The sequence below is a fragment of the Poecilia mexicana genome, unplaced genomic scaffold (genome assembly GCF_051168715.1).
Source record: "Poecilia mexicana isolate PSO_F unplaced genomic scaffold, ASM5116871v1 scaffold_6, whole genome shotgun sequence".
Taxonomy (NCBI): Eukaryota; Metazoa; Chordata; class Actinopteri; order Cyprinodontiformes; family Poeciliidae; genus Poecilia; species Poecilia mexicana.
Genome location: NW_028263375.1, coordinates 3,192,110 through 3,217,041, shown reverse-complemented (window position 1 = coordinate 3,217,041; position 24,932 = coordinate 3,192,110). Strand labels below are relative to the sequence as shown.

Genomic DNA, 24,932 nt, shown 5'->3' with positions numbered 1-24,932 from the left:
CAGATGTCAGAGATTTTCCTCTTGCTGGCTCCATTTCAGACAATCAATCAAGTTTATTTGTGTAGCAGGTTTCAGCAACAATGCAGTTCAAATGCAGTTTACATTATAAAATCACAAAAATATACAGTCATAAAAAAACATAATGTACAATTGAGAAAACCAGTAACAAACATTACATTTTGACCAGTGCCATCATCAATACACAGGGGGCGGCATAGGAGGGGAAAGTGATGACAATTCTAGGGCCCCTGACCAACAGGGGGCCCTCCACAATTTATTTATTTATTGTTCATAGAAAAAAAAATCTGGGGCCCTGTCAATTCTAAAATTAATCGTATTGTATTTTAGAAGATTGTTTTTAGCAGTAAAAATTTAATGTTCCCACTCCCAGACCAAAAAACACACATCCATATTTGCCCCGACCCCCCTGCATGAAATGGTTCGTTCCTGCTTGGAGCTTCACCGTGACGCTGTTAGCAGCGGTCAGTGGAAGACACGAACGACTGTGGCAGTTACCATGCTGCTAAGAAAAGTTATCAGGTGGAGCCCAGTCATTTTGACCTAAATTACAAGTTTTATTAATAACTCCTGCTCACTGGAAACAGTTGAAGGATTTCTTCCTCCCAAAGTAAGAAAATGAGACGTCTGGATGGATGAGACGGTTTAATCACCCAGAGAGAAATAAACTATTTAATAATTCAACAATTTATCTTTTTATTAACTCTTTTCACAAAGATATTTTAATATTTCATAAACATTCCCAGTACAGTTTAGAGTAAAATCACAGGATCTTTAACATATGAACATTTTAATGTTACAATTGGAAACAGATTTTCTGTCTTTTGAAAACGTCTTAAATAAAAACGATGCAGAAATATTCCAGCAGGTTCTCCCAGCTCCACCAGTTCACTGGTGCCGGTTCTTCACTCTGTATCTCGGAACCAGAAACTAAAACTGGTTTCTGCTCTTTGGACCAGAAATTATTTTTAGACTAAATATTAGATTTTTGCTTCATAAGCAAATTAGAATAAAAGCTGAACTAAATAAATCTTTGGTATGTATAAACAGGTCTGACTTAAAACTAAGCAATAAAATACAAAGTTACCTGATTGATTTAATGACCCCTGACCTCTGGACAGGTCCTGGCGAACTGAATAAAAACTGGAGAAGAAACTAAATTCTGGAAAAAAAAAACACAAAAGAAAAAATAAATAAAACCAAGATTCCCTTCAGTTCCTCAGCAGCAGAACCGATGTAGGTCTCAGAGGTCATCCTGAAGGTCACCCAGCATCTGCTCTCATATCACATCCACTGCAAGCAGATTACCCACGATGCCGTTCACCTCCACCCCCAACCTGGAAGACTCTGATCCCAATGCCAGATTACGACGGAATAAATCAGAGACGGTTTGATTACAACATGGTGACCCGGATAGATTATCAGATGGATTATTACAGAGATTATCAGCAGGATTATCAGACTTCCTGTAGTTTCATCAGTAATCTGCAGCAGCGTTTAACTCCCATGTTTTGACTGAATAATCCAGTAAAGTCTGGATTACAGGCCTCAGATCTGCTGCTGCTTTATTTCCTGAATGTTTCTCTGGAGCTCAGGCTCCGCCCACCAACCAGGTGTTTCTCTCCGGTTCAGGCTCCGCCCACCAACCAGGTGTTTCTCTCCGGTTCAGGCTCCGCCCACCAACCAGGTGTTTCTCTGGAGCTCAGGCTCCGCCCACCAACCAGGTGTTTCTCTCTGGTTCAGGCTCCGCCCACCAACCAGGTGTTTCTCTCTGGTTCAGGCTCCGCCCACCAACCAGGTGTTGCAGAGAGGAGGAACAGCACTGATCATGTTTACAGAGAAATTATTGAAACGTCCTGCAGGGGGCAGAAAAACCAGTTGACGCCTGGAGTCTTCTGATTGGCTGGGAGGCCGAGAGCTGCAGCGTCAGAAAACGATGAAGATTGAGGAAGATGAGGAACAACCTGGAAAAGTAGAAGAAAGCCCCTCCCCCGGTCTGGTCCACAACTGGAAAGTAACTGCTGCAGTGCTTCCCGTTCTCAGCCCCTACTGAGCATGCTCAGAACAGCCAGCAGTAAATCCTTCCTGATATCCAGGAGCCTTCAGAGCAAAGGTCACGACCTCATCTCCTTCTGGCCAATCAGAGGCTGCAGGTCGGGGGCGTTACTCGGGGTCAGCAAGGTCAGCTCTTGCTGGCAGAGACTCAACGTAGGCCAGAGCGCTCTGCAGGGAGGTGAGACAGTAACCCTCCTCACCAATCAGGAAGCTGAGAAGATAACAGGAAGTTGGTCAATAAACAAGCAGGAAGTGGTTTTAAACTTGATGCTGGGACAGAGAGAAGACAGAAAACATGTCAACGTTCTGATAGACAGTTAGCTGTTTCCATGACGACGACTCGCCTCTCATGGATGAACTCCTCCAGGGCGGCGCACTCCGACAGCAGCTGGGGACACTGGCAGCGCAGCAAAACGAAGGACAGGATGGGCAGCAGGTCATCAGCGCCGCTGAGGGGACATCAGGGGACAGAGGGGAGCTGAAATGGTTAATCGTGATTATTGAAATAACCGTCAATTAATTCAGTGATTGATTAGTTGTTAACTGGAGCTTAAAGGCTCTGAAGACGCTGTTAGCTGGAAGAACTGAAACAATGAAGCCAAAACTGGAAAAGAAGCATATACAGTGCTGCTTGAAAGTTTGTGAACCATCCAAACATGGCCATTGTTTTCTAAAGAAAAATTATAATAATCATGTAAAATGAACATCCAAAGCTCAAATTGTAATGCGGACCTTCCAGATAAGGAACACAAAGACAAAAAAGATGCATCTTTTTATTATTTATTCAACAAAAGTATTTTATCTGTCAAAGACAGAAAATCTGCCAAGTGCAAAAGTATGTGAACTCTTTCAGTTAGTACCTTGTGGCACCGCCTTTTGCAGCCATTACTTCAACTAAACGTCTTCTGTAACCACAAACAAGTGTCTCACATCTGCTTTTTGGGATTTTTGTCCACTCCTCCTTGCAGAACTCTGCCAGTTGAGAGATGTTGGAGGGACATCTGGCATGTACTGCCCGTTTCAGATCTTGCCACAGCATTTCTATGGGATTGAGGTCTGGACTTTGACTGGGCCAATCCAGAGTGCAAATCTTCTTTCTCTTAAGCCATTCTTTGGTACTTTTGCTGGAATGCTTTGGGTCATTGTCTTGTTGCATAATCCATTTCCGTCCCAGCTTCAACTCCCTGACTGATGGCAAGAGATTCTGATCAAGAATTTGTTGATAGCCCTGGGAATTGACGGTTCCCTGGATAATATGGAGTCGTCCAGGTCCAGAGGCAGAAAAGCAGGCCCAGACTTTCACATTTCCACCACCGTGCTTCACTGTTGGGAGGAGGTTCTTCTCTTTAAATTCAGTGTTTACTTTTCTCCAAACATGGCGCCTGTGATTGTGGCCAAATAATTCAATTTTGGACTCATCCGTCCAGAGAATGGACTTCCAGAAAGCCTCTGGTTTGTCCAAGTGTTCTCTGGCAAACTTTAAACGTGCAGCTTTGTTCTTTCTTGAGAGCAGAGGCTTCCTTCTAGCAACTCTCCCATGAATGCCATGTCTATTGATATTTCGCCTGATTGTAGACGCATGTACATTTATCCCAGACGCTGACAGAGAGGTCTGCAATTCTCTGGAGGTGATGCGTGGGTTGGCCTTTACCTGCATCATTATTTTTCTGGTGCTTCTTTGTGAAAGTTTTGACGGCCGTCCACATCTGGGCAGAGTTGTAGTGATGCCTAGTGCCCTCCATTTGTAAATGATTTGTCTTACAGTGGATGGATGAAGCTGGAATCTTTTGGATATGGTCTTATAGCTTTCCCCAGTCTGATGGGCTGTCACCACCTTCTTCCTGACGTCCTCAGACGTCTCCCTTCCTCTCGGCATTGTTGATCTGGTCTTTATGCCTTGACACAACAGTGGTTTGTTTGGTTTCGTCTCCCTTTTAACCAGTGCACCTCCAAACTTTTCCCAAGGACGTCTCATTTGATTGGTCTGCTTAATTGATTACTCAAGCACTAACATGTGCTTCACCTGAGTCTTTTACCTGATTGTCTTTACCAGTGCAGCTGTGGTTCATTTACTTTTGCAGATGCTCTGATTCCGTTTTTCATTTAGTTTGCTTTCAACTCCCACATTTTCCTCAAAACAAATGAATGGAATTGATTAACATAAACCTGACATTTCATATACAAAAACTGGTAATGAAAAAATAAGAAAATCATGGTAAAAATAAAGAAAAATCTAAACTACTCAACTAGTTCACAAACTTTCAAGCAGCACTGTAAATACATCAGCCGAGCCTCGTTATGCCTCGTCTAGCGCCCCCTGGTGCCGGGTTAGCAGGTTTTCTGTATTTCTAATGTCTAAAAAAGGGTTAAATGAAAAATCTATTTATTACCTGATTAATCAATACAATAATCGAATAATAAAATAAATGTTGGTTATAATGAAAGCTAAATCTGGTCTTAAATTAGAACTCCAGAAAAGAGATTAGAAATTATTAGTTCAGATTATTAATCCCCTTTAGAAAAACGAGGACCAAGTTCAGAGTTCATTTAGGTTCTATTGGGTTCAACTGAGTTTTATGGTTCTGCTGGGTCGCCCTCTTCTTCCCGCTCCAACTGCCTCATTGACCTCCTGCTTCAGACATGGCGACCCAGTTTCAGGCCGGACCAGTGGGGGAGGGGGCGGCTCCAGAACCGGGGCGGTTCCTGCTGGGCCGGGCCCAGTGAGGCTAATGAGACCTGACAGTAGCGCTGCCGGGTCACGGAGCCCCAGACGGCGCCGGCGGCCTTTCAGAACCGATTTCACGGCTGATGGAGTCTGAAGCTCAACGAGGTCAAAGACAAGAAAGACTGTTTACTCTAACTGGACCAGGGCCGGCCTACCAGAACCGGCGGCCCGGCAGGTTACTCACATGGCAGCGGCCCGGGAGGCTCCACCCCCCTGCTGGTTCCGGTAATCCTCGGCGCAGCCGCAGATCAGCCGCAGCGTCCGCACTGACACAAACAGAACAGAACCGGTAAGTGGGTCCGATTCACGGCTCTGAAGGCAGGAGACACAGAACCGGTCCATTGGGTCGACAGAGCAAGGAGCAGCAGCTGAGACCCAGAGTGACGCTGCTGGTCCTGGTGGTTCTGCCGGGCCTTCAATGGTCTCATAGGAAGAACCAGTTTGGTTTCTTACTGTTCAACATCCTGGTTCTGGTTCTGATAGGTCAGGTTTGGGTTTCACTTTGGCCCAACAGAGCAGTCCACAGTGCCTGTTCTGGATCAGCAGAAGCAGCTGCTGGTTCTGAAACGGACCGACCCGAATTGCTAAGAACTCTTTGAAAAAGAACCAAACCCCAGAGGGAAACCGGATCAGAACCAAGGAGTTCTGCTTCTCCTGAGGTCAGACATTTCCAGCGGCGCCTTGCGGTCCGGTTCTGTGGTTCTGGTAAACCAAACCACTCTTTTAGAGACCAAGTTCTGATGCCAGCTCTGACTCAGAACCAGAACCACTGTAGACCCAAACTGCGTTGTGTTCAGGCTCTTGCTAGGATACCAGAGCTTTCCACAGACAGAACCAGAACCAGATTTAGGAGCAGCTGGACCTCCAGATTATAATCTGGTTTAATCTCACCTACGCAGTCCAGCTTCCTCTGAGGGCAGCGGTCCTCCACCAGCAGCTTCAGCTCCTGCACCGCAACCTCGTAGGGGTAGGAACCTTGGAGCGCGCTGGGGTCCTGGGGGAACAGTTTGAGGGGAACGCCGACCTCTGCTGGCGAGGCGCTGCAGTACAGCGCCATGTTCCTCTGGAAGAGCTGCTCTCGCTCCCTGAGGACTCGCCTGAGGAACACAGGATGCAGGAAAACTTTTCACCCTGCAGTCAGGAGCAAAAAATAATCCCATTAAAGCTGCTAATCCTGGGCCGGCCCAAGGCATAAGTAAACTAAGCTTGGCTTAGTAACCCTGACCCTGCGCTAATCCCCGCAGAGTAAACAGATAAATACAAATAGGGAGCATAAACTCGCCTCAGTCTGCCTGGACCTGTCAGCTTTCCTCCATTCTTCCTTTTCACCTCTCCCATCAGGTTGGAGGAGCGGGCACACATACATGATTGGCAGTGCTAAGACCCGCCTCCAGGCTCTGTTTCTAGTTCGCACTGGGAGAAGGTATACTGTCACCACATGTGCACTCACTGCATCTAGAAACTGTAGCACCTGAAATAAAATCTATTTATGTCGCGCTGAACGAAAACGTCGTCTAACATGTTGTAATTTTGAATAGTTTAAGTCCACGAAAGGTCAGGGGTCACAGACGACTCCATAACAAAGGCTCACAGTGTAGCTGGAAATGGAACAAAAGCTGGAAAATTCTAGAATGCATATTTCTAAGTGGATAAGCCACACCCTTTGCCAAGTTGGCAGTCAGGTGGGGGCGGGGCTAAAGCCTCGTTGACACCCAGAGCGCCAACATTCAAAGATTATTTTTTTTATTTCTAAGCGCCATCAGGAAGCCGAGAATCGACTCTGTTCACACAAAGGGTGTGAATACTTTTTCTAGGCACTGAACTTCAGATGCATAAAATAAAACCATCTGAACATGTTGATGCTTCTTACGCTCAAACCAACATTTGCAGTTCCAGTCCATTTCTACCTAATTAGAAAACCAATTTATGAGAAAAATAAATGAGAAAGTTGGCAATCTTACGATAACCTCGTAACCCTGAAAAGGCCGCCATGCGACGCAGCGTTTGCCGGCTGTCCCAGAAAAACTAACGCTGAGTTTAGGTTGATTTCCATAAACCAGAGAAACGTTCTGTCACTGACTGGAGGTCGGAGCATGGCGGCGGCGCAGGGCGGCGTAGGGCGGGGCGGCGCAGCGGCCCAACCACCCCAGCAGAGGATAGGTGTAATACCTAAAGAGAGCCAGCAGGGGGCTCCACAGTGGCGTGAAGAAGGCCTCCTCGATGCAGCCCAGACTCAGGTCCTTATAGGCCGCCGTGTTCAGGCAGTCGAAGGAGAGCAGGCAGAGCGACAGCAGCTGATCTAGAACCGAAGCTCAGGATCAATATTCAGAATCCATCGATCAATAATCGGTTGATCAGCTCACCGATGGCTCCGTGGACGTCTCTGACGATGGCCTTCAGGTGTTCTTTTAGAGCTCTGAGCTCCAGCTGCTCTAGTTCAACAGAGGGGTCGAAGGTCAGCTCCGCCCGCAGGCCGCCGCGGGGGGAGGAGTCAAGTTGGGACAGGAAGTGCTCCAGATCCTCGAAGGAGTCGTCCCGCTGCGCCGCGTCCTCGCTGTCCAGCGAGCTGCTGGTTCTGGTCGGGTTTCGCTCTGTGATAGGTCGACACACAACATTCACAACCGACCCGCTGAGACGATGACCTGCTGCAACGGTCGCCGTGGCAACGATCTGCGACGCCCCGCATCGTCTCAGAGGATCGACGCCCAACTTTACCAGCTGGATGTTTCACCTGGAGAGAGACGGACGTGGTCGCTGCGAGAAGACCTGAGCGGCAGGGCGGGGCTCTGAGGAAGACTCTGAGGAAGACTCTGAGGAAGACTCTGAGGAAGACTCTGAGGAAGACTCTGAGGAAGACTCTGGGTGACGATGGGGTACAGCTGGTTGTAGATCCTGAACTGATGTTTCCTCAGCAGCTCCACCAGTGGATGATCAGACCTGGAAGAAACCAGGATCATCACTCCAGACTCGGATATAGATATATATATATAGATGTATCCCATAATCACCTGAGCAGGTAGGAGAGCAGATCCAGAACCAGCGAGGCGTCCGGGTTCTTCTTGATGTTGGTTCTCCACTGTTTGGGCCAGTCCTAGAACCAGAACCACCTTTAGCCAGACCACTCTGGGCCCAGCAGAACCTCAAGCAGATGGACCCATCCCGACTAGAGCAGAACACAGTTGGTACCGAGACGTTCTGCTGGGCCAGCTGGTCATAATGATTTGCCGGGTCACTCACATGGTCCAGTTCGTACTCCAGAACCCGGGCGTAGAGGAGCCGCTGCTCCTGCTCCTCTGCAGTCAGTGCTCCAGAGGCAGCAAACCTCCTGTTGAGACCAAACAGATTAAATTAGACCAGATTAGATCAGATTATCCAGGCTCCTGATTGGTCTGCAGGTTGACCCCCTCCTGGAGCAACCTGCAGACCTCTCAGGTCTCCTGGTTCTGGTTCTGATCTGCATCAGAAGCAGAACCATACATGGAGAAGCAGCATTCAGCTTCTATGCACCACAGATCTGGAACAAACTTCAAGAAAAGTGCTAAGCAGCTGAAACCCTGAGCTCCTTTAAGGCTAAAAGCTGCCGGGTTAGAGCTGCTGCTGAACCATAATCAATGAAACGCTGCTCAATATATCTGATGTGATTTTGTTGACGTCTTATCAACATGTTCAGTTGCTGAGTAACTTTCTATTTGTGGTTCATTGATGTAAATCAGTCTGAGCCGCCTTGCTGCTGACATGCTAATAAACTTGATTGATTGATTGATTGATTAGACCAGAACCTGATTAATCAACTATAACCAGGTTGATTTTTTTTACAGCCACAAATATGCGTCTGCTAAACTTTACAGGTCCCACTGCAGCTTCGACAACAGAGTGATCTTTGGATTGCAGTCGATCACATCTGACCTTCAGATAGAACCAGCCAGGCGGAAACGACCGGACAGACGCCTCCGACCGACGCCTCCGACCCGACCCGACGCCTCCGACCCGACCCGACGCTTCCGACCCGACGCCTCCGACCCGACCCGACGCCTCCGACCCGACCCGACGCCTCCGACCCGACCCGACGCTTCCGACCCGACGCCTCCGACCCGACCCGACGCCTCCGACCCGACGCCTCCGACCCGACCCGACGCTTCCGACCCGACGCCTCCGACCCGACACCTCCGACCCGACGTTTCTGACCCGACGCCTCCGACCCGACCCGACGCTTCTGACCCGACGCCTCCGACCCGACGCTTCTGACCCGACGCCTCCGACCCGACGCTTCCGACCCGACGCCTCCGACCCGACGCCTCTGACCCGACGCTTCCGACCCGACGCCTCCGACCCGACGCCTCCGACCCGACGCCTCTGACCCGACGCTTCCGACCCGACGCTTCTGACCCGACGCTTCCGACCCGACGCCTCCGACCCGACGCCTCTGACCCGACGCCTCCGACCCGACGCCTCCGACCCGACGCCTCCGACCCGACGCCTCCGACCCGACGCCTCTGACCCGACGCTTCCGACCCGACGCTTCTGACCCGAAGCTTCCGACCCGACGCCTCCGACCCGACTCTTCCCTCGGCTCCCATTTGATGATGATGATGTGCCGCTACCTGTTAGCTTCGTCCTGCAGCCTCTGCCTCCTCTCCTCCACCTTCCTCTGCAGCTGATCTTCACGTTGAGGATGATCAGAGTTCAGAACAACCAGCTCTACTGCTCCCAGACTACGGCAAGCCGTTTTAGCATAAAATCTGCTTCACTCACGCCCCTTATCTCTGAAACTGGTTTATGACCAAATGTTTTAGTTCATGAGGATTTCTCTAATTACATTCTGACTAAATGATGCCAGATTTACCATTGAAGTGTTTGGAGGCTTCAATTCAAGAAATGCACATTTTATGTTTCTATTAGAATAGGACTAGTCAAAGTAAATTTAAGATATCCTTTTTTCTGACCAGTCATAATTCTAAATCAAGATATCTTAAATCTTTTAGATTGATGCAGATTTTAAAATTTCAATGAAAAAAAGTTTCTGAAAATTCATCTCGTCTGTAGTTAAGTACAATGGCTGTTGGAAGAGGACAAATAGGAATGAATCTCTGCAGATTTCTGAAGCATTCTTCAATCACAAAGCTTGTGTTGTCATATCTTGTAGCGCTGAACTCTTTCTCCATTGTGGCATTTTCAGAATATTTTGTGCCAGAAACCAAAAAATTCTGCAGGCAACAGTTTGGACACCTCAGTGGCTGAACATCGACAAATGTAGTTTTAATGAGTCATAAATCTGTGAAATCTTAAAGTGTAACTATGAATGCTTCAGATGACAAATCCCATGGAATCGTTAGAGATACTTTGGAAATCTAATCTTTATTCTATTTAGCTTTATTTTATAAATATGTCTAAATTTCAATATGTGAGAATTTCTGTTTGTTCAATTAGAATTTAATAAAACTGACAAAAATTATGTAAAGATTTTGATGATGTTTTTAACTCAGCATATTATGATCAACTTAACCTTTTCTGTTATGGAAAGATGATCAGGCTCATTGATTTTTAAGATCAATCAACTTTAGATTAACTCAATCCATAACTGGCTTCCCTCATCTGGATAGAAAAGCAGCTCCAGTTCTAGAAACCAGCAGATTTTAACTCTTGGCCTCCATCTTGGAAGCGCTCAGTGAAAGGATACGGCGTCCTGTCTGGCTCTGGCGATGATCAGATTCTCCATCATCTGCCGCTGCAGAGAAAGTGTCTGCAGCAGAAAAGTTAGAGGAAAACATTTATGATAAACATTTATATCCAAAACACTGACATTTTAAACAAACTTTTAAAAGTAGAAAACCAGATTCCTGAACACGGTTCAGTGTCCAACAGAAACCAGAGATACATTTTCCTTAAGCAATGAAAACAGGAAACACAACATAAATATTTCTTTGAAACTTATTACAATTTAATTTGTGACAAAAACACGACAGAGAATACAGAGCAATCAGCAGAAATCCAGCAAACAAAAGTGGAATGAAAACAGAAACTGAGTCTCCATCAGTTGATGAGTTAATAAAAGTCGATCCGGTCGATCGAGAACGATCCGGACCGGCTCCAACCAAACGCTGGCAGCAACTCTCAGAACTGCAACAACAGGAGTCCCAAAATAATCTGGAATAAAATGCCATGACGACCTTCGAGAGCTTCTGGAAGACATCAGTGGCTTTAATGGCTCAAACATGACCACATATTGACAATATATGAATAAATGAATTGAAGAGTGTACCATATTTTCAAGTAAAACAACAAAATTAGGTGTAAAAACTCCAGATGAAAGTAAACAGAGCAGCAGACTCAAAGTGTGTCGATCAATAGAAGAAGAACCCAAATATTGCAGCAGTCATCATCCAGACTAAACTCCTGATAAGCAGAACGAAAACCACAGGACCTGAAACACGTGCATCTGGGCCGCAAAGGTCAGAGGTCAGCAGCGCTTTAGATCCACCAGGTGCTACAGGAGTGAAATGACTGCTGTTTCATCACCTGCAGCATCTGAAGATTAAACATGCTTTTAGGTAATCAGATTACTGATCGCTTCATCAGAAAACAGAGAAAATCCATCAAGTCCTCCTAAAAACCTGAACAGCAGCGTGGATCTCTGCCAACCTCTGGACCAACAAGCTTAGAGACGACCACGTCTGACGCCTCAAATCACTTAAATTATGAATCACACCTGCAGAGCTTACTGTGGAATAACATCTCTGCTGTCTGGATGTTCAGCTGTTAGCATGTTAGCATGACACTGTCTTCAGTCAGAGGCCTGTTTAAACTGACTGCTAGTGGAGGGCCGTACTGCCCCCAGCACCACAATCAGTCTGCAACAACTCTTTGGAAATACTCGGACAATACGAGTTACGACAAGATTTAATAAAAATAAATACATTTAACTATTTCAACCCATTAAATGAAAACCTGAAGTTGGAGCTTAACTGGGTCAGGTTGGAAGTGGAAGAAGTTGAAAGAGCTCCAGGAATCTGAACCAGAATTTCACCCTGTTTAATCTGGAAGCACTCAGGCTTTATGGACCCGTAGTTCTGGTTCCGAGTGGTTCTAGTTCGGTCATAGGCGTAACTTCCCAAAGGACTGGTGTGCAGGGGTGCGGTATAGGGGGCAAAAGTGATGACAATTCTAGGGTCCCTGACCAAAATGGGGCCCTCCACAGTTTATTTATTGTTCATACAAATTTTAAAAAAATCACATTTCACAGGTCAGTAAAAAACTTTAATTTAAAAATATATATAAAGAAAGTGGAGAGGAGGTTCGCTATGCTAGCTTAACTTTCATCACCATGAACTCTTGCTGGGCAGTTCAAAGTATTTCGGTTCAATTAACACAAAAATAAGAAGACCTACATTTTCTGACAGGTAGGAGATCAGGTGTTTAAATGAGCTAATCAACCACCGAGACTGTTCCTAATGATCACAAAATGGAAATTCAAAAACATAAACCTGCAGCTGACAGAATGTTCTGTTTGGTGTTTGTACGTCCTTTTTTGTGTGTTTTTTGTTTTAATTCCTGATGCACTTGAATGTAATCTTTGCTCTGCCTCCCGGGGCTGTTTATTGGTTGCCATGGCAACGACTCTGCGCATGATGTTAAGCTGACAGACTGAGAAATAAAATAATACAATCACCCGTTTTTCTACATTTTTCCCCTGGACAAATTGCATCATTTTGTTCGTAGAACGTGGTAATATCCAGAGCAATCATCACATAGAAATATTTCATAAAGCATATAGGAGCCAAAGTTCGTTAAAATTTAAACCATAACTCCTACAACAACAATTAAGTAAAATTTAATTATTGGTCAATATAAAAAATAATTTGCTTTGCTGTCTTGTATCTTTACAGAACTGACAGAAACCAAACTATGTGTAGATTTACAAGCAGACAATATAAATATTTTTTTCCGCTTCTTTATTATTTGCTATATTAAAGCAAATATATTCAGCAAATACACCCTCATTCCATGAATTAGAATGACTAAAAGGTTCCTTTGTAATTCCATCACCAAGTGAAAGACATTATATAGATTAATTATATTACTTCCGTTTTAACATGTTTATATTTCGCAGTATGTTTAATAGGTTATTTTTGAAAGTTACTATTAAGGCCTGATCAGGATGTATAATTTTATCATTATTCTTAGCAGTAAAAAAGAAAAGGCCAGCCAGTAACTGGGTACGTCACCCCCCCGCCCCCCCATCAACTTGCAACACACAGTTACACCCTGAAGTTCGGTTCTAGTTATATGTAGTTCCGGTTCTGTTCCGGTTCTGTGAGAAGCTTGTTGCCGTGTCTGCAGCGGAACACGTACCTGTCAATCTGGACCGAACCGGCTTACAGTAGTTAGCCAACACTTTACCTTCATAAACATCTTCAGCTTCCTCCAATATGGCTGCAGCTCCACCTGGTTCCGAAACATTTTCCTAATCTAAACAGAACATTTTCCTTTAATCCAAAATTTCTCTGAAAAACTCGAGAAATAATCTAAGACGCGAGGAACTGAGAAAAGGTTCGGCTCACCATGGTATTTCCTCAGGCTCTGGTTCCCAACCACAGACATGAGACGAAGGAGAGGTTCAACAGGGTCACTTGGACCTTATCTAGAGTTAAATAAGCCCAGAGTCCAGACAAATCCGCACTTTCATCCAGGGGCGCGGTACAGAGAGGAAAAGTGATGACAATTCTAAGGGCCCCTGACCAACAGGGGGCCCTCCACAATTTATTTATTTATTGTTCATAGAAATAAAACTAAAAAATTGGGGCCCTGTCAATTCCAAAATTAATCATATTGTATTTTAGAAGATTATTTTTAGCAGTAAAAATTTAATGTTCCCACTCCCAGACCAAAAGACACACATCCATATTTGCCCCGACCCCCCTGCATGAAATGGTTCGTTCCTGCTTGGAGCTTCACCGTGACGCTGTTAGCAGCGGTCAGTGGAAGACACGAACGACTGTGGCAGTTACCATGCTGCTAAGAAAAGTTAGAAAACCTGGTTTTCAAAAAATAAAAAAGTAGAGGGTGAGAGAGAGAAAAAGGTCAAGAGTGTCAATTTATAGCTGTTTTTCTCCGAGAGGTGGGTAGACTGTATGAGATTATCAACCATTTAGCATAGTTAGCTTAGCTACAGACTACTGATTACCTCCATTTCACTAGCATTTAATGAATTAAGGAAAAAAAATAGCAACATATTCATATATTTAACTGGTACCTGTACCTTTTACCACTTAGCAACAGATGAGTCAGTCAGCAGCAGCTCTAACCCACATCCCTCCTGACCTGCCCTCTCCTGGGTGAAATTAAAGCTGCAGTATGTCACTTTTATAAAAAATATTTTTTTCCACATATTTGTTAAAACTGTCATTATGTTGTGACATTATGGTATGAGAGGTAATCTGTGAAAAATCTATTTCCTCTGCCTTCTCCCAGTGCTCTCTAGAAACAACCAGTCAGTACCAGGAGAGGTTTAGTGCTGTCAATCACAATCTCATGTGGTGCTGCTCATCCACCCTGCCCCTTCCTCTGTGCTATTCTGTAGCTAGCATAGCCTGTTGTAAATGCTTAATCTAGTTAGCACAGCTACCAGTGATGGCAGATAAACGATTTTCCTGTAACAATAAGTTGTTTCTCCACTATTAGCACATTTAGCAGTGAGTGAATGAGGGTGATTGACAGCGCCAAAACCCTCCTCCTGGTTCTGATTGGTTGTTTTGGTCAGAACGGTGCATTACTTAAATAATGTACTAGTTATCAGTATTGGACCAAAGAAAGCAAGGCAGTTGCAAGCCTTTGAAATTGTGACGCTTTTGATGGGTCAGATAGACTCAAGAAATTGTAACAGCAGCTGCATAAGGGGGGGCCCAATTTAATTTTTTGTCCAGGGGCCCAAGATTTCTGGCAGCGCCCCTGGCTTTCACCCTTAACTTCATCAATAACCGACCTGACCCCGAAACGGAACCACTACAGTTTCAAAATAAAAGCCTGGAAGTCATGCTTCGGACCTCTTGGTCCCGAAGGAGTGTGCTTATATCTTGACCGGATCAGAATCAAAGAGTTCTAGTTCAGATATCCTGAAATCCATCTGCTGCTGGCAGAACCATCGACTGGAAGGATCCATCAGAACCAAACATCCGTTACTGATGCTAAAGCACCCCCTACTGGATCACCAAAACACACCGGAAAACATGCTGGGGCGCTAGAGAGAAGGTTCTGGTTCTGTTTGTGGCGACCATTGTCTGGAGGTTTTGGTCCTGAAACCTGAGGGTGTCATCTTGGGTTTCTGCAGATGGTTCTGTTGGTTCTTCTCTGTGCGGCTGGGTCATCGTCAATGGGTCCAAGGTTTTGGTTCCTCTGGCTCTGAGGTTTGGCTCATGTGGAGCAGTTTCTGAGTGATGGACCAGAACTGCAGTGATAAGAACACTGCTCCAAAAGGTTCTGGTGAAGAAGGAGCTGGTCCAAAGGTCTCAAAATTCTGGTCCTGAGATTGGGATTGTGACGGAAGAACCGGAACCTGGTCCAGCCAGCTGGACTTCAGAGATCAGGAGAGGAGCTCCTTCATGCAGAGGATCAACAGGAGATCCGAACTCCTCCCAGGACCAACTGGACCAATGTTCTGGTCTGTGGAAACCCTTTCCACTCTGACATTAAAGGTCTTAATCCCGTTGATCCTGACTGGCTGAAGCAATAAAGGGAGGGTGTGAAAACTTTTTCCAGGAAATGTAAATTGGCCCCTGGGATTCAGACAGGAAGTGGCGACAGAGATCAGCTCTGCAAGGTCCAGACTCACCAAGGAGGTTTTCTGGGACGCCTGACCCGGAGCCAGCCGGGCCACACGAGCCTCATAGGATGCCTGGAGCTTCTGGTTCTGCCGGGACGCTTCCTCCACCGGGGTCAGTGTCCTGCAGGGGACACATCCAGGACACATGAGGACAATCAGTGGACACATCGGTCTGCTATAGTCTATAGAACCAGGGGAATCAGTGAAACCAGTACAACCAGTGGAACCAGAAGCAGTGATTTGGACGTTACTCTGGGGACTTACTTCCTCCTGCTGTCGTGTGAAGCTTCAGTCTGTTGTCTCTGGAAGACATCAGGAGGAGGGAAAGAGGACGGCTGTCCACCATCATCTGACAGACCGAACGGGGACGAAGCATCAACCTGTCCCTCAGCACCAGAGGCTGGGGACAAGATGGGACATTAAGAGACAAGATGAGAATGACAGAGGCCTAACTCTAACCCAGGAGGAAGTTAGCTGTGATTGGTCGCTGAGTTTATGCCAAGGCTGCTTCTGATTGGAGAAGAGGACTCACTGCTGTCTCCAGCCTTAGGACCAGGCTCAGCTTCTGATTGGTCAGCTGAAGAACAGGAGGCGTTGTGGAGGACAGGGTTGACAGGATGGACAGAGCGCTTCCCTATGAAGGACTTGGCTCTGTCCAGACACTGCTCCGCCAGCCGGAGCATCCTCTCCACCTCACCCTGCGTCTCTGAGGACAGAGACACACGAGATGGACAAATAATCCAAGACAAAACCTATGAAAAGTTCATCTTGTTCAGTTCTAAAAGTTAAATAATCTATTCTACAAGATTAATGTGTCATAAAGTAAAATATTCCAGATGTTTCTTCCTGTTTCATAATTCTGACCTCCAGCTAATAAAAATGTTCAGGTTGTCTGAAAATTACAGCAATTAATACAAGATTATAATCCAGAAAGGTGGACCTGAACGTCCCCACTGAGGGACCATAAAGGACATTTCTTTAGAGCAGAAGATCCAGATTCTGTCCAGGTTTTGGTTCTGGTTCTTCAGGAAGTCCAGGTTGACCTCCAGCTGGTCTTCTTTGTTGGTTCTGGCATTCCTCACCTTCTTCTGACGTTTTAGTTAGCTTCAGTCATGCTGCCACATACTGGTCCGTGAAGCGAATCGACCCAACTGGTCTGATTTCTAGATGTTGTTCATCGTCAGTTCTTGGTGCTGCAGCTGATAAACCTTTCCTGATTTCCACCTTTCTCCACCAGGGGGTGATAAAACTCAGATCTGGGGCCTCGTGCATAAAAGAATGCGCAGTTTTCACACTAAAACTTGGCGTACGGAAAAATTAAGAAAAGTGCGGCGCACAAAAAAAGGGATGCATAAAGCCGTGCGCACGTGGCCGAGCACCTTTCCTTTATAAATCCTAATTTGCGGGAAATAGAGCAGCTGCTGGTCCGCCCTGTCGCCTCCCACAAATACATAAATTAGTATAAACACCCAGAAGTCTGCCACCACGTGAAGCAGTAACCATGGCAACGTCCTTATTTGAAGCAGTGAGTATTTATAATAATAATTATTATTATATATTTTATTTAAAAGGTGCTTTGAGGGCACATAATGTCACCTCACAAAAATAAAATTAATACATTTTAAAGAAAAAAAAATAAAATCCAAATAAAATAAACAAATAAAGAGATCGTGAAAATGCCCGTTTGAACAGCAGCAGATCGTTCAGCCGGGATTTAAAGACAGACAGAGAGTCAGAGGGTCTTTGAGTGGGAATGTGGACTTTTATTCTAAATAGTGGAATCATGTGTACAAGTTGTACATTTACAGAATAAAGATGCTTTATGTCCATAAGGCGCTTTCACAAAGCGGGCGGCTCGACGACTCCAGTAGCACCGGTACCGGTACCAGTAGCACCGGTTCAGTGCTACTGGTACTGAACCTAAAGAATTCAGGAGATTCTTTAGGTTTTGCTCAGAGATCCAGGATGATCAGTCTGGATTAATCTAAACACTAATAAACCATCATCAACAGAAGATCAATATGATCTATGATCAATGGGTCCCTCTGAGTCCTTCTATTGGCGATGTTCTCCATCAGAGCCAAAACGGCCCACAACGCGGCACATTTTTGCGCAGCTACGTAAATACGGGATTAAAATTAAAAATAATCAAACCTGTTTGGAGTTAATCTGCTGATCCAACCCTGTTTGTTTGTTGTTGTTTTTTCTTTAGTGAGAATTAAATAACCCCATAGATCCATTTCATGCGCTTCGGTGCACAGACCAACAAGTCACATCAGTGGTCCCCAAAGTCGGTCCTGGAGGCAGGGGCGCAACTACATATTATTCAGGTGGATGAGAAAACATAAATCAACCCCCCCCCCCCCCAAAAAAAAAAGGAAGTAAGGGTGAAGGAGCGTAGAAAACATACGGTCCGTATGAGCGACCGTATGTTTAGATAGACTCAAGAAATTGTAACAGCAGCTGCGTGAGGGGGGGCCCAATTTAATTTTTTGTCAGGGGGCCCAAGATTCCTGGCCGGCCCTCCAGGACCCACTGTGTTACATCTGCATGAGACAAAACTGGGGAAAAGTACCACAGTGATCCCTCGCTGTAACCCGGTTCACTTTTCACCGTCTCGCTGCTTCGCGGATTTTTTTGTGGCGTTTTTTTCACAGTGCATTGTGTTCTGCGTCCTGATTGGCTAAACAGTCTCCGAGCTCCTTCTCTACCTGTGTGCCAATAACGTTACGGTATTTAAATAGAAGTAATACAGATTGGCCATTCAGGAGATGAGCTGAAAACTTTGAATGCCTGCTGGAAAAAAACTGGCCAGAGGCAGCAGAACCCGACCGGAGGCTCAGGTCCGTCGCTCTGCCGCAGATCCAGCTGTGAGTCTCTGGTTCAGGTTGGAGGAGAAGCTTTACTGACACTCCGGATCACATTAAGGCCCGATTGATGAACATCCGCTGACCTGGAATCAGGTTCTGTTCTTTGGTTTCAATGTAGAGTATTTAATTATGCTGTGTAATAACTGTAAAAAATAAAGGTAACTACTTCACAGATTTCACTGATCGCGGGTTATTTTCGGAACGCCTAAGAAAAACGAGGGATCGCTGTATTTACATTCGAGTGAGGTTTTCATATACTTTTATTTTAATTTTTTTATTTTGTGTTCATGTTACTTTATTGTCTGGGGATAAATGCGGTTCACGTTCAGTTTACTTTTAAGCAAAAAAAAGTAAATAAAATGAAATAAATAAAATAAAATCATGAAAAAACCCCACCAGGTTTGATGCTTAATGTCGTCAGATTTCAGCGTATTTAGGTGACTTTTGACACTTTGTAGTTTGATATTGTTCCTAGAAAAAGTTTGTGTGGCTGCCGCACATTTTCACGCCAGCGAAAAAGTGTGCGTATATTTATGCAAAGTTAATTTTTATACATGCCAACTTGTGCGTAAAATATGGCGCCGCACATATTCTGTGTGCACGCCGCTTTATGCATGAGGCCCCTGGTGTGTGAACCTGGCCAGGTAAACCAGGTGAAGCCTGAGGAGCTGCAGCGGCAGCAGCATGTCAGAACCAGCAAACCGCGTCTCTCCCTCCTCATACTTTTCACTGAACACAGCTGCTAATGCGGGTCATCAAGCTATTCTGAGATGTGATTATATTAAATAAATGTCAGTAAATTATGATTTCAAGTCTGGAAATAATGAATATTACTGCATCTATCAATAAGTGGGTCTGCTTTATGTAATATGAAGTAATTCACTGGAAACTGCTGAATAAGAAACTAATGATTTGAAGCTTATATTCTACAAAGCAGCCAAATATATTTATTATTTAACATGCAGCTCTTTGAGGCTCACCTTCTTGCAGAAGAATGTGTGATATGTAGTTGATCGTTCGCAGGTATTGGCAGTAAGCTTCCTGCAGAGACAGAAACACATCAGCTGTATCTGGTCATGGTGACATGAATTTCGCACCAGATCAACCTGAGGATTTCCTCCAGAAGTAACCAGAACAACATTCTCCAAACAGTTGAAGTAAAAATAAATGTTACTTTATTGAAAAACAGATTTATCTTCATAAATATTCAGTCAGTCCAACCCCGTTCCAGTTTAGTCGAGTTCTTTATTCCAACCAGTTAAACTGGTTCTATCTCAGGAAACCCAGCAAGCATTGACTCACTCCTCCTGGATCAGAAGGGGGCGACAGTGGAGAGAAAAAACTCCCCTTTAACAGGAAAGAAGTCCAGTAGAACCAGAACCAGGACCGAGCCAAAATAAAATAAAGATCTACGTTCATCAGGCAGCTGGAAAGAATGTGAACAGGTTTCAGATTTACCCCATCAAGAGACTGAGGAAGGAGAGGGTTCCTCCAGAGAGGTTTCAGGGTTCAGAGGTCAGAGAGTCTGGAGGGTCCAGTGATCCGGAGGAGGGTTAATATATACAAATTTACCATCAGAGGGTAAACTACCACCTCTGGGGGTAAATGTGGGGAACCTCTCCGGTCCATCAGGAGCTTCTGCCCAATTTTTACCAATTATGACCATAATAACCAGTCAAGCTCCCGCAGCTGGTCTGTTTACTGGCTTTGCTGGACATGACAGCTGGAACAGCCTCCGCCCCCATGTTTGTTTACATTCCCATACATCGTCACTTCCGGTCGGCTTCAGCCGGAGCTTTGATCCTGCCGTCCACTGAAGAGCAACTGCCTACCTGCTGCCTGTCTGCCCCCTCCAGCTGGATCGCCTGCTTGGCCATTTTCATGGCGCTCTGCAGCGGCTTCCCTCCGCCATCCGCCATACTCTTCCTCTTCCTCCTCTTCTTCAGCTTCAAGGGCTGCTCACTAAGGTGCACGGCGCCCTCCGGTGGCCATGCAGGTTGTTTCCTAGGTAAATTATTAATATCTGTCTTCTATTGTCAGATGTGTTAATCTAAGGTTGCGGTTTAATTTTCAGTTGTCAAATAATCAATGTCGCATTGTTGCATTATTGCTCATTGTGTGTGAAGACCCGGGTTAAAAAAAAAGTTTGAATGATTAAAGGTAATAATTTTCTCCCTACATATTCAGAGGTTGGCAGGTATGGAGGACCAAAACCGACATAAGAAATAAAAGCATAAATGTGTATTTAGTTTTTCCTTTTCCTTACACGAGTTTCCGTTAAGTAATATGTTTTCTTTTTCATTCCCCCTAAACATGCGTTTTTGTCAAGAAAAGCAAATATTTTGTTTAGTCTTTTCCTCGTTCTTTTGTCATGGCCTCCTCTCCCGCCTTTACTTTTCCGTGTGCATCGTTATGTTAATGAGGAGAGCTGCCTTCTATGTCAGCTCCTCTGCTATTGGCCAGTAGAGCTTTGGAACCAGCGTCACTGCGTCAGACGTTGTTGGGGCGTTTAGTCGCGTGGCTTTAATTTATTCTCCTTTGCAACTTCAAAATTGAAAAAATACCCATAAAGCTATCTAATTTCCACAAACAAATACTTCTTTTCTGGTCTCTAATTTACAAGCACAATTTTTCACCCCATCGATATTATATTTGGAACAATGGAGACATTTTCTACAAACATAAATCTTTATTCTTGGAAAATTGGTTTGAACATGGAATCATCTTGGTTCAGCAGCTGTTTAGTCCTGATGGTGTCTTAATGTCTTATTCTGAACTTCTAGAAAGGTTTGGTTTCCCCGTACCACCAAAGGAATATGCGCTTGTTTTTGATGCCATCCCATCTGGTGTTGTAATGCTTCTTAAATCTTCTGTAACTTCTGTTCTGACTCCTCCAGGTCTAGACGCTGCTGTCACTAATGTTGGTCAAATCTGTTTTTCCACAAGAAAGCGAAAGAACAACCGTGATGGACGTGCCTTATTCCAGAAGGGCATCGTCTCTGTTCCTAATGTTATCTCTTATTGGAATAACTTTGCCCCCAACCTGAACTGGAAAAAAATCTGGTGTCTTCCATCTAAATATTTAATTATTACTAAGATCAAAGAAGTGTCTTTTAAGATAATCCATCGTTTTTATCCCTGCAAGTTTTTCCTTCAACAATACAAAAAAGACATTGACACAAATTGTTCATTCTGAAAACTCTATGAAGAAGATCTCTGTCACTTATTCTGGTCATGGTATTCCTCATGTATTTTCTGGCAAGATATTTGTACGTTTATTTCTCAAACAATTCTTGATGACTTTTCCCTCACTTATATAAATATGTTGTTTGGATTCTTCTCTTATCCCACTAATAAAACAAAATATTTTTATATTATCAACCTAATTTTATTAGTTGCAAAATATCATATACATAAATCTAAATTCTCAAATCAGAAACCTCGCATTTCAGCCTTTAAAGAGGAACCCATCCATCCATCCATTTTCTTTACACCCTTGTCCCTTAGTGGGGTCAGGAGGGTTGCTGGTGCCCATGTCCAGCTTTAAAGAGGAATTCAAACAATATATTACATCTCTCCAGTATTCAAAAAATAGAAAAGCCATTAAGACAATTTTTAAAAACATTTTTTTTATTCCTTTATTTAACCGGGTAAACCCCATTGAGATCTAGATCTCATTTTCAAGGGGGACCTGGGCAGAAGTCTGCAGTACACAGCAACGGATGGATGTGTGCTCTCACTCTAACATCTTTCTGAGTTAACTTTTTATTTATATATTTCCTTTTCATTTTGTTTGTGCTTCCTATTGTGGTGGGAGGGTGTTCTGCAAGGTGTGTGTGTCTTTGTTTCTCCCACTGTTGCTACAATCGGCGGCTACATGTTGGCTTGTGTGTTTGATCGGCTCGTCTGCGCCCGTTTTGCTATCCGAGGCTGAGATCATGGTTGGTTTTTGGGTGCTACTGTGGCACCCGAGTGGTGTACAAAATAAATAACTGCAGGGATTGTGGACAGTTTCAAAACGGACCCATAAAAGTTACAATAATTTATATAAAAAAAAATCAAGAGAAGGAGGTGCAGGCAGTCCTTGACAATAAGTCAATAAGCAAGTCTATAATTGTCTTAGCTGGGCAAGAAGGAAGGGCGCGGTCCTCCACCACGCTCAGCCCTTGTTGGTTCGATCCAGCTAATCGGACTTCGTCAACGATCCAGCCGCCCGCTCCTCAACGGCGACCAGTTTCCCCGTCTAGTCCACCGGTCTGCATCCACCGTCCTCCAGCTCCAACAACGCGATCACCCCAGGTCCGTCTACTCCTTTTCTAGCCACGTATTGCCTTCTTCCTGTCCTTTCTTCTTCTTTTTGTTTTATGGCGGTTGGCAAACAACTTTCAGGTGCATTACCGCCACCTTCTGGACTGGAGTATGAACCAGATGTCTAATCCCTATAATCTCCCTATTAGACCTGTTTTTCTAAGAAACCTAAACACATAATTAAAAACCACATCTCCAGATGATTTTTGTAGCAGATCTCTAATATTTAATTTAACTTTATTCCTATTTAACTCTTCTACTAATTCCTCTCTTTCTAGATTATATTTATTACATTCCATAAAAATATGTATAACTGTTTCCAGCTTTCCACAAAAATCACATAACCCCGTACTATGTTTGTTTATTATTTTCAAAGTACTATTTAACCCTATGTGTCCAAATCTTAACCTAGATATAATATCTTCCTCTCGTTTATTCCTATTTTCTTTTCTACACTCCCCCACTTTTTTTGAATATTATAATAAAACCTTGCTTTCTTTTCACCCTCCCATTGTTCCTGCCACTTCTTCTTGTAATATATTTGGCTTATACTCCTTATCTCATTTTTACTATACTTAGCTTCCAATTCAATTTCATTTCTCTTACTCGCACTCTTTGCTTCTGTCCTTTCCAGTCTCCATGCTTGTTAAGTAGATGCATAGCACCTGCGGGTATCCGGGCACGTGACCTCCAAAATAACCAATCAGAAAACATGCAAAACAGTAACTCAAAAGTTTAACTCAACTAAACCTAAGAAAGTACATAACTTCAAAACATAACAAGCAATCAAAAACAATATAAAATATAGATAAAACTCCAAAAAAAGGGAAAACCCGAGGCCACATTACCACACTACACCTATCGTGCGTTTCTGCAGTGGTGCTCTAATGGCGTTACCGACTGCAGCTGGAGGTTGCTGCGGCTTCCATCTGGTCCTCACCCGCTGACCCGCTTCCTCCCGGGTTAGGCTGTGTTTCCACCCCTGGGTAAGCTACCTGCTATTTAGCTTTTTATTTCTTTTATCTGGATCCACCGTTAATGGATTTTCTGTTTCAGGCACCTGATTGTGTTTGGAGCTGCAGCGTTTGGACGCTCTGCTGTTTTGCCGTTGTTTGTTTGGGCCGCTCTCAACTACACCTGTTGCTGGTTGGGTGGGGCATTGCTCCTCTGGCCCCATCGAAGGGCATTTGTTCCATTCTTTGAAGTGTTTCCTTTTACAGTTTATTTGTTGTGTGTTATTGAAGTTACTAATTTTCTTTGTTTGTTTTTACTAATTTCTTTTGCATGTTTTGTTTTTCTTTTGGAATAATTGAACTTGTCTGTCCTTTATGTGTTCCCTTTTGTTCCAGGGACCGAGTAGTAGGCCTGAAGCCTCGTTTTTACAAAAAGAAATGTTTTAAGGAAATTAAATAAAATATTGTGCACTGCTTAGTCTGTTCCGGTGCATCTGGTAACTTTTAAAAAGATCTCCACCTGCTGGTCACACTATGTAACACCCTGGCATTATTGTCTGTTTTACTTATTTGTGTTAATTTTGCTATTTTGTAAACCCCTTTATCGTCAATGGGGGGAAAAAAGTTTAGGTCCAGTCGCTGGGTGCCATCTTTACAGGCCACAGACCAAAACAAACTTCATCCCGGTGGTTTTATTGTGTTACTGACTGCAGTGACGTTAGTTTCGAGTTGGATATTGGATATTCCAATATCCGCCGAGCAAGCGGCGTTTATCTCAAGGTTGATCCGATTTATGAACGTTAATTTCGGCCAGCCGATCTCCAGCTCCCTCCTTAGCGCTTCACTCCTGTCAAACAAATGTTAATAAATGCCTTGTGACCAACTGATACCAAAAAGTGGTAATTCATGCTTTTACATGAGACACTCAGCCCTCGATTAAAATGCCAAGTCATATTCAATATTTTAAATAACTTTAATGTTAAATATGTTTTGTTCAATAGCTTCCATATTGTGTGCCACATTGATAGAAGTCAGTGTGTAATTGTACTAAACTATGAGGCACATCCATTTTTATTCCATTTTAACTAAATTTTTATTTTTGTTAGCCATTTTTTTTAGTTTAAATTTAGTATTTCTCTTCAATAGCTTTTATGTCATGTTACCTATTGAGTCAAAATCAGTGTGGA

The 24,932-nt window shown here is 44.2% G+C and overlaps 1 protein-coding gene across 2 annotated transcripts; it reads right to left on the bottom strand.

The window, feature by feature from the left end:
• Positions 1-689: 689 nt before the first annotated feature.
• vps9d1 (VPS9 domain containing 1) lies at positions 690-24,686 on the bottom strand. 2 transcript variants are annotated; one of them, XM_014967656.2, is made up of 16 exons: positions 20,317-24,260; positions 19,465-19,525; positions 16,147-16,320; positions 15,879-16,014; positions 15,624-15,735; positions 10,476-10,538; positions 9,400-9,452; positions 8,036-8,123; positions 7,807-7,889; positions 7,530-7,735; positions 7,162-7,389; positions 6,968-7,097; positions 5,690-5,895; positions 4,983-5,064; positions 2,418-2,522; positions 690-2,284 (listed from the first exon to the last, which is right to left on the bottom strand). In XM_014967656.2, exons 1-16 carry the CDS (start codon positions 20,401-20,403, stop codon positions 2,182-2,184), a joined length of 1,917 nt encoding a protein of 638 aa, XP_014823142.2. In that variant the 5' UTR covers positions 20,404-24,260; the 3' UTR covers positions 690-2,181. The 2 variants fall into 2 exon arrangements, 1 of the variants encoding a protein (XP_014823142.2); XR_015762987.1 differs by having other exon boundaries at positions 2,244-2,284; positions 5,690-5,929; positions 20,317-24,686.
• Positions 24,687-24,932: the final 246 nt, after the last annotated feature.